A 10,500-nucleotide genomic window follows, 5' to 3' on the forward strand; every position below is an offset into this window, starting at 1 on the left:
TGGGGACGGGTGACAACGGCAGCGGAACCGAGCCTATGATTGCTAAATGATGGCCCCATTTATGTCAATTTGAGATCAAGGGCCAATTGATAGTGTGACCCCCTGTGAAAGTGCTTTCTAATCTTCCCCATCTGCATATCTTTTGTGGCCCCGTGGTGTGTTTCCTTTCTTTAGAGTGAGACGTGCCACCGCTCATATGAGGATTTACGTGATGACAGTTCAGCATGAAGCACATGTCTGCAGAGCGGTGGGATTCACTGTACTTCTCACTGGGGCCTTATCTCATTCTCAAGTCAATGTGTTTGTGCTCGGGTTCTGTGTTATTCAGTGCCATTCTATTTTGCTAGCCTACTCTTTTTCCCTAATTAGGCCATTTGCAGGATGCGTTCCCCTTAGTGTGGTCATTTATGTTCAATACCACTCTGAACTGATAGGCTTTTGTTAACTGGTTGTTCCTATTTGGAACGTTTTGCAAAGACATCAAAGGACGGACCACAAGCCTCATTTGGCAACTTCTCCCAGCTATCCATCGGCTGCAAAACACCCCGGTGCCTTGATTATTAACTCAGTCACCACCCTCTCATTCAACTTGAATTAAAAATTAAAAACTAGCAGAAATGACAGTGCCACACCATTGAAAGTAAAGTGTGGAAAACCAACAAGAGCTCATTAGCGAGTAGTTCTGAAGACAAGCATTCTGACTTGAGACTCATTACACTTCTCCTATTTTAACTCTAATTGGGTTCATTTTATATATGAAACGCCTTGAATATTTAATGTTGAAAAAGTTCTACTTCTGACACTTTATGTAGCCAAAGATACTTGGCCTGCGTTAATTGTCCAGGTTATCAGGCAAGCTTTTAGTGGTTTCGCAGTTACTCCTGCTCTTTACAGACAACACAAAAGAGGAGAGCCACTGAACACACTATATGGCGGATTATTGATCGGATCATAAGCTTCAGACGGATAAGGCTGATTTATAAATCACAACAACAAAATCATCATCTGGATTGTTGTGATGTTAGCGGCAGCACTGCTGACTTTCTGTTCATTCGATAGCTGTTAATAACCAATATGTGAACAAAATGTTATACCGCACAATCCTAAATGGTGTTACTAACTTATGCAACAAAGACACACCAGCTAATAGACCCTTTGTAGTATTTACCATGTTGTTCAGCTAGCCAGGCTTACAGCATTTTAATTAAACAGATTAAAAACAATGTTATGGTTTCTTCCTTCGCTTGCCTTCACACAATCTTTTGTTTCTCTCAGGTTAAAAAGAAAGAGAGAGGGGGGAAAAAAAAAGAAAGAAAGATTGTGTTTCCAGGCAGGAAAGTTTGAAGTTCTTTGTTTGGAAATGAGGTTCCGGGTGCAGCACACTGTTTAGCTCGGTGACCCTGTGACTGTCTTCTGAGAAATTGTGTGAGCAGCCCTGCAGAATAGTGCTCCAGGGTCAGCTTTCATCTTAGCAGTAACCTGTGGACTTTGAAACTCAGGGCGATGGAATTGCAGCTTTGTCAGTACACTACTAATTAGAAAATTCCTGACCTCGAGCAAGATGTTTTAATTATGTGTTGTGTCAACGAGTTTGCAGATTTAATCCACCGTTGATACACACTCAAGTGTGCAAACTGTGTTGCACATTGTAGTAGATCAAGTGGAATGGTGAAGGGGCTTTTCGCTCCATCTTTCTCTGCCCCATATAACCTTATGCCATTCTTGCACAGTGTTTGTTAAAAGCCATCACATGCTTAAGTAGCCAAATTAGACGTGGAGTTAATGTGTTAGCTCATGAAAAAGCTGGTCTGATTTGCCTTGGTTTATATGAAGCTGAACAATGTGACAGCATTGTGCTGGGTGTGAGCTCTCTGTTGCAGTGAGTCAGTGTGAGGGAAGGCAGGAAGGGGTTAAATAGAAATTGAGCAGGGATGCTGGGGGCAGCAGTGCTGCAGAACATAGCAGTGTTCGTGCGAAGGCAAGTCATTTCCCGAAACACTGCAGACACATGGCCTGCGGCGCTCTAAAACCTTTGGAGACCAAAATGGCTTGCAGGAGTTAGAAGTAATAAGGTGTTTTTTTGCCTTCTTTCTCCTTGACTGAAATTCTGCACGGTTGCTATGCATTGCCATGGAGCTGTGTAGCTGTTTTTATGGTTTATGTGGGTATTAAGATGCTCTGCAACTGGCCATTTTTGAGATTTGTTGTTCTTTAGTTGTGAAGCAAATGGAAGTTGTTTGTTTTGAAAGTAATTCCCTCATTTTTTTGCCATGATCAGAATGCTAGACCTCACTTTCATCCGTCTGTATTTTTCCCTTTATTCTTTCAGTTTTTCACAAAATAACAATTTTAAAAAGCACATTGAGAAAAAAACAGATATGGCAAATGTGCTTCACTCTGGTCGATTTTTAAAAAAAGCACAGGGACAATGCCAACTACTTGTTTAGTTTTTTTTCCACAGAAAAGGGACCTGTGGGAGGGACACAGTTCTGTGGTATTAGTCCATTCTGACCTCTCTGGGTATAGGTTGACTGGCCCTAAACCCTTTTCATCCTTTCCCTGGTTTTGTTAATCTTGGCTGCCTTGTCTGCTTCAAAGAAAAGCTCTGGCATATAATCTGGGTATGTACATCTGTGAATTATTATTCTAATTCTTTATACGTTTATTAGAGCTGAATAAACTCCACATCAAATACATCACTCGGGCAATGTCAGAAAGCCTGGGGCAAATCAGCCGACATCTGTTAACTCTTTCAAAATGGCCTCATCCAGCATGTCTGTGGGCGTAGAGGAGCGAGAAATAGGAGAGCCGAGAGAGAGAGAAAGTCTCTGTTGCTGATTAATGGCGACCGTAGGAGAGGCGTTTCAGGCCGAGTGTGGAGATGAAGTAGGGCTGCACTCCCACGGCTGGGCTCCACACTGTAAACACTGTGAAGGGACGAGGTAGCGTTCCCTGACTGAAATGCGGCGTGGAGGAGAACATGTGGGAAAGCTTTGCTTCCTGGCACATAGTCAGTCAACCAAGTCAGTCAGTCCTTCAGTCAGTGAATTAGTCAGCCAGTCAGTGAGTCAGTCAGGCCCTCACTCAGCCAAACATTCAGTTCTTTAGTTAGTTTGTCAGTCAGCAAATCAATGAGTTCGTCAGTCAGCCAGCATGTATGTCAGCTTGTCAGTCCGTCAGGTATTCCTGGTGAGAGGAGAGCCATCAGGAGAAGCCACTTTATAGGTTCTACCAGCCACTTACACCAAGCCATGGCTGGCAACCTGCCTCAGTGGTCAGCATCATACACACAATTAATCAGTCTCTGCTACTGTCAGTTTCCGCCCTGGTTTAAACTTTATGAAGCGCCATCTGGTTTAATTTTAGCTTCAGTTCTTTGCTTAGCCTGTCAGCAGTCTGTCTTTGGTGCCCTGCACACACTTACACACACGCACACACACACACACACACACAGTATATAAATAGAATTGAACGTTTAAAGAGATTTTTCTGTTTCAGCATCAAAGTAATAACAATAGATTAATGCATGAACTGCTTATCCTACATATTGAGAATGCTGAATAATGTTTTTCCTCATTGTTGTTTTGGTTGACACAGTGTGTTAGCCATTGTATTGCGACATACTGGTACATATTGTACATGTGTGTGTGCTCTCTCACCATGCAGCCCCTGTCTGCAACTTCTGCTGTGAGGAGTGGAGTGCTGAGACAGCAGGTTGGCCTGCGCATGGTCGAGCAGCTCTGTGTGCCTGGCAAAGTGGGCCATTAACCCACCGCCCTAAGGTGTGACCGAGGCCAAATCCAATATTGGCTCCGGCATCAAGGCACAGGTGTCATTCAAGGTTCAAAGCCTCAGATCAGCAACAAACTTATCACTACTCCTGCCTCAGCCCCCTTCCCCTTCTCAAACAATACAGGACTGAATGTAAATTCCTCAAGTCGCCTACAAGCACCACTGCTGCCACTGCACAATCGGTAACAGGGAGTCAAAACCTCTAGTGAGAAAGAGGGAGAAAGGCAGGGAAACATACATTATTAATCCAAAGTAAATTTGCCTAAATCTGAATTAATTTTACTTCTCTCAAGGTTGAAGTAGTTGTTGCACTGAGAACATGAAAATGAGACCTAGTGACTTTTAACATCTGTTAAATTTTTGTACATAGATGTTTTTTAAGCACTGGGTGAACTGTCCAGCCATAGCAGCCCAGCCAACTTGGGCATAGACTTTGATTGTTTGATTGATTAATTGTTATCCTGCTGTAGTGTAATATCTGCTGTAGATAACAACACATAGGCAGAGTTTCATGATTTATAAGTAAACTTATTAAAGTTGCCGATATCATGTGGACGACAGTACTCTTTCCACATTGTTGGAGTATAATTTTATGTGCACAAGGAATTATTGGAATTTTAGTCGTTGATTTGACAGATTGCTGTATCAGAATCTGATTATAGGCGACTTTATCTGCATATGTTCTTCCTTTACCATCTTTTATTCTAATGTATTGTTTTCTGTATACTGTATTATAATAATTGTCAGCTGCACAAAGCACAGTGGCTCACTCCTTCTGCTCTTGTGTGCATATGTGTGGTGGAGACCATGAGGGTGAAATGGTGTAAAAGAATGTGTCTGGCCCATTGGCACACTGTCATGTATGTCAACAGAATGTGACTGAATACCAAAGCCAGCAAGGGGCCTTATTACAGAAAAGCTTCCTTCTCCTCTCCTCTCCTCTCCTCTCCTCTCCTCTCCTCTCCTCTCCTCTCCTCTCCTCTCCTCTCCTCTCCTCTCCTCTCCTCTCCTCTCCTCTCCTCTCCTCTCCTCTCCTCTCCTCTCCTCTCCTCTCCTCTTCTCTCGTTCTAGCCCCTGTCCTCCCTCTATCTCTTTCTCTCACTCTGTGTTTTTCTGTCTGTCCCCTGCTCCAAACAAGTCAAATGTCTGAAGAGATGTATCGAAGTATCCCTGCGCTTTCTGTACGATGGATATGTCATATGACATAATGCCTCCGAGGGCCCATCACAGATAAAATGACAGATGCTGTTTTTTGCCTCATGGATCTTTCTTGGCCAAGCTGATTTTGAGACTTTGAGTTTTGCTTTGCTCCTCTCTCTTTATGCCTCTTCTCTCCTGCTTTTTCTCTCCTCACTTTTTCTTTTTATCCACCGTGACCTTACAAAGCCTGCCATTTTGTTTTTCATTGAATTTCAGACACATTTACTGTGTAATTGCTGGCGACAGGAAAAGCGTAGTCGTTGATGTCTCGCTTTGCTTTTAAACTGACACTCAGCCATCTGCTTTGTTTAGCGTTGGTGTTTAGTTCTCCCATCCCCACTCCCTTCTCCACAACACGATTTCCTGCATGTACTGACGAGAGGGGTTGGTCTCCATAGATACTGACAACAACATACCGGTGTTTGGGTTGTTGGCATTCTTTAAATGGAAGGCACATAGAGATAAAGGGAGGAGAAAGAGGATGTACTGAGTGAAATCCTTGATGAGCAGTGACCTTTCTGCCTGTATTTGGATCACTTAAGGCTGCAGCATTCTGGGAATTGTGGCATGCTACCTGACCAACAGTGTCTAGCTACACTTACTGTCTCCTTCCTCCTCGCCATGCCCCGCTGTGGCCCCAGCACCACCCCAGCACTTGACTGCCTGTGGCAACTACTGTCCATCCAGGTGGATGGATGGCTTTGATTGGTAAAATCTGTGGCCCCGTCGCTGTGTTCACTTGTGAGTGGCAGTAATTGGCATGGCACTAGTCAGGACCATCTTTCACATGTGGTCAGCCGCGACTGACCTGATTAGACCAGGGTCACTCCCCAAAGTGAAGGTTTGGTGTGCAGCAGGGAGATGAGGAGCTGGTTGTGCTGGTGTTCACTAGCATGAGACCTGTTAATGACCAGAGTTGGTAGATGTGGTTGAGGCAGGTTGGCAGGGAATGGTGGCCTCGCTATCCTCACTCATAATCCAGCATCCATGGTTCAGAGAGTGTGCTGAGGGAAATTTGAGACAAGGCATCGTCACAGAGTCTACACAAAGACAAGCATATGAGGGGGCGGATGCTGGAGGGAGTTTGGTTTGGTTCTTGTATATTCATACCCATCATATGTTTGCAATTAAGGCCTGTCTGTACTGTGTGTTTACAGAGTGGTGCAATCAATGTAATTGTGAGAGGGTGTTCCTGACTGAAATGTTGGTCTTATTTCTCTCTGCCTGGATTCAAGTGGGCACTTGCTGAATTTGTTTCCCAGTGTTTCTCATTTCCAAATGTAAATGCATCTCTTGATTTGTATCAGCCTCTGTATACACTACCTTTTTATCGTTCTCATTTTTCCTGGATCAAATACAAACAACAAGGGCTCCATTTCAGAGCAGGACGTCAGCTCAGATCTATGTCAGTGTTGTTTATTTAGAGGGAAAATTTGTTCATATTCTGGGCAATGTAAAGAGCCATAAAAGACGCTTACATAAAAATGATGGTTTCCCCTGCCATCGGACCACATCGCCAATGTTTTTTTTTCGGCCTCATGTTGAGATAGTCTTCGAACACTTGGCTGCACCTGAAGATCTGGACATTATTAGATCGTCTTTTTGATCTCATTCAGGCTCTGCAGGAGGGATTGTTTTCATAATTGGAGGTGCATACTTGCTTGGAGCTGCATTCCTTACTATTGATACTGTCAATGTGTTTGCCATTCAACAATGATTGCTGCATGTAGTGAAGGGGAAACTTATTTATAAACACTGTCATGTTTCACAAATGCAAAGGTCTTTTTCTGCACTAAAGACAAAGGGAGGACAAATTTCCTAAAACAGAAAGTACAGAACACGCTGTGAGAAGATGTGAAGTTAATGAAACCCAAACCAAAAAACAGCAATTTAATGTCGCTGATGAAGAACACAATTATGTTATTTTCCAGTTCACATGAAAACACATGGACACAAATACATGTAGCCTAAATACACAATAACAAAGTGAAGTCACAGTAGGAGTAGGTTGGGGTCTAGCCCTGCTATAACTCACTTTAGCAGTGTTGATAACAGGTGTTCATTAATATCAGCCACCTTCACTCAAGCTGGAATAGTTCCTTCTGTCCCTTGTTAGTTTCAGAATTCCTACACAGCTTTAGAAAAAAATGGAAAATCAGTTCCATCAACTCCATGTCTGGAAGAATTTTAAAATTGGACAGAAGACTGTGACCCTGCACCCATGCTGGAGGCTCTGTGAGACTGTACTTTACTATATTTTAACAGCCTCATGTGAATATGCTCACAATGACAATACTGATGTAAAGCAGGTAACATGCTTACATATATATATGTATATATATATATATATATATATATATATAGACATAGATCTGAGCTGACGTCCCATATATTCTATCTGCTGTGACCATGTTCTGGCACTTCATTTTTTATTATCCAAAAATGGCCCTGTTACTGCTGCCGAAAACAAACTAGCAGTATGTTGAAAGAAAATGTACAAATGCATGTGTTAAACTCTTACTAGGCCTGTATGTATCCGTCCATCTCACCTCAACAGGTTTTAGGCAGCACGGCGGGCTCCCCGGCCAGCTCCTCCGCCCCATCCACCTCATCACGCCAGTACACGCGGCAACGCATCACTCGTGTCAACCTCAGGGACTTAATTTTCTACATGGAGCAGGAAAGAGAGACCACCCACTCCCTCCTCCTTTACCGTGCCCTGCTCAAGTAGCCTCTGCTCTGCTCAGCGCCCACCTCAACTTCCTCCTCCTTCCCAGCCACGTGCCTTCAGATCAGGTCAAATGTTTCAGCTCTGTGTCTCCATATGTACTGTAGTGACGTTTGATGTAGCTTTTACTAAGATGAAGAAAGAAAGCGAAAAAAAAAAAACGTACAAAAATAAATCTGTTGTCTCTGTTTAGCTTTACGGTGTGTATTTAGATTATCCAGTCTAAAGGCCATATCAAATTTGTGTTGAAGTTGGATTTCCAGGACACAACTTGTTCCATGTACATTGGGTTGTTATTTTTTTGACATCACTGGCAGAGGTTTCAATGAGCCACCTAAATAATTTTTTGGTTACACCTGATACTCTCCACGCGCTATTTGATCAATGAATGTAGTTTAGCTGAATTCAGTAATTGAGAGACTTTACACACGTTTCTGTACACACACTGAGATTCCAAATAACAGCATCACCTTTAGTTTCTTTACTGTATATGTAAATAGTTATTTTACATTTATTTTACAGCATGTATATTTTTTAATCACATGTAAGCTTTGTAAAAGGAGTATCCCATGTGTCAATAATATAAAACCTGATGTTTTGTAAAATCATGTGCTTTGAATGAGTCAGATTTAAATGGTTTATTCTGTTCACCTGTAGAGAATTTATTGTAACAGAGTCCCAATGACGCTAATACAAAAACAACAGTTCCCACTATGACATCATTTTCTGATTGGTCTCCTTGTTAAACGAGTCAGGTTTTTTTTTTTCCTTTGCCTATTTTGATACCTATACATTTTTTATAGGTTGATGTTTGGTTGATGTTTGTACGGTGTCTCTTGTCCTGCGCACATCTTCAGCGTAAATGAAGAAGGCAGGTTTTGGTTCAGAGAGGGTGATACTGTAGGCGTGGAAATGAAACCTCAAATCTAAACAGACATTCCTGTATCCTTCTCTCTCAATGACATATTTGCACCTTAATGATGTTTGGAACAAATTAGATTTCAGCTGTTTTCAAGGAGGTCCGCAGAGTTTCCCTTTGGCCCCTTCTACTTTCCTAATTACTGAATCACAAAGGTAGCCATGAAGTGTTTTAGTACGCAGCACTTACACTTTACACTTGTTTGTATTTTGACTCAACGTTAAATATCACAGCTGTAAAGTAACGTTTAACTGTGGAATGATGCAGTTGTATGATTCCAGCCTAAAATTGATTTCTAGTTTCCCCTGTCTGGTTTCTCTCTTTGTATTATAGAGAGAAATGGAGACAACGGCTGTTTTTTACATGTCGTCTTGCATTGGTCGCCTTGTTAATTTTTTCTTTTTACAAATGCGCATTGTATTATGTAATATTGTCATGCTATGTTTTTGTTTTTTTTTTCTATTTAACTAAATATCTTGGCCTCTATGCAGCTTTTCTTGTCATATTGAAATTTATTTAAATATGGGTGGCATTTGAAATAATTGTTGTGCGTTATACATTTTGACAGCACTTTTTTTCATATCTATTTTACCTGACAACTGAAAGCTGTCACTGTATTATAGCAAAGAAATGTCTCTTTTAATTATAAAACAATATTGCCAGTTTCTGTCAAATGACATTTTTTTAACAGTTAATATATTTCTTTTTTTTTTTTTGTTTCTTTGTTTTAAATTGGCTTTTATGCTTAACACATTTTCATAAATTTTATCTCCAAAATACCATGTTTTAAAAACAAGCACAACGATATATATTGTGGTGATTTTAATAATGATTTCTATGGTTTCTGGTGGTTTCACAGGAAGACATTTCTACTACTACTACTACAGCTTTTTAGCCAAAATATTAGGACAATATTACTAATTTAATATAATAATTACTAAACAAATGGTGGAAATAACATTTCAATGTAAGGATGATTTGTAAATATTGTTTACAAAACTATGTGTTTATTAGAACCACGTTATTTTTGGTAAAACTCTTGTACATATCTTGAAATTTTCTGTTTGTGTGAAAAAAACGATACTTATGTATTTGTACCTATTTTGTAAAGGAATAAATAAGCTGTTTACTAAATTGAGCAGATGCTGACCGGGTCCGTCTCTTATTTTGTTTTATTCTAACATCACATATATATTAACATGTCTGTATATAGGAGTATCAGCAGGAATAAAAAATGCTTAATAACTGCACAGTATGTTTCTCCCTGTTCACTTCTTACTCTTTAAAAAGGAAAAATAAGCAGTTATGTTTTTGCAAGACAGTTTTAACAAAGTCAACTACTATTTCAGCCTGCTTCATTTCCATTTCTAACATTGCACATGCTAAGTACAAACTGAGTCAAGCGCTGCTGCTCAACTATGAAAAGTCCCTCTAGGTTTCTGCTGCTAATTAAGGAGAAGCATTTTTGAAAAGACCAAACCGTTTAACTCAGTGCAAAATATTGGGGTTTGGGAGCATATTGTTTTTTTCTATATCTTGGCCTACTCCCCAGTCCCTCTGGAGCTTTAGACTGCTGATCTGGATTCAGCCCTGAAGACGACCTTCCCCGCATATGCTTGGCTACAGCAGGCTGATGAGATTTATCAGATTTCATTAGTGTAATTACAGGACACCGAGTTCACCTTCTCAATATGTTGATTACTCACAGGTCATTAAGCACTGTACATTGAAAAAGTTACTCACCCTGTTCATAGTGACTAATCATACTTTGTCTGCTTTTATAGATTATCAATAGTACAAGCAGGAGTGAACTGGTCATGACAGTGGTAACTGCTAAAGGTAAGCCTCATCCTCCACTCTT

The 10,500-nt window shown here is 40.9% G+C and overlaps 1 protein-coding gene across 4 annotated transcripts in view; it reads left to right on the forward strand.

Moving 5' to 3' along the window:
• Window positions 1-10,500, forward strand: part of LOC113122138 (transcription initiation factor TFIID subunit 4) — an 85,634-nt gene that overhangs the window by 66,929 nt on the left and 8,205 nt on the right. For 2 of the 4 annotated variants that reach the window (XM_026293198.1, XM_026293201.1), the window contains one exon: window positions 7,550-9,777. In XM_026293198.1, the coding sequence (XP_026148983.1) occupies window positions 7,550-7,723 (174 nt within the window). In that variant the 3' untranslated portion in view covers window positions 7,724-9,777. Of the gene's footprint in view, window positions 1-3,666; window positions 4,757-7,549; window positions 9,778-10,423; window positions 10,479-10,500 lie in introns of those variants that run through there. The other 2 variants (XM_026293200.1, XM_026293199.1) reach the window with 2 other exon arrangements.

Source organism: Mastacembelus armatus, chromosome 3 (assembly GCF_900324485.2).
Source record: "Mastacembelus armatus chromosome 3, fMasArm1.2, whole genome shotgun sequence".
Classification (NCBI taxonomy): Eukaryota; Metazoa; Chordata; class Actinopteri; order Synbranchiformes; family Mastacembelidae; genus Mastacembelus; species Mastacembelus armatus.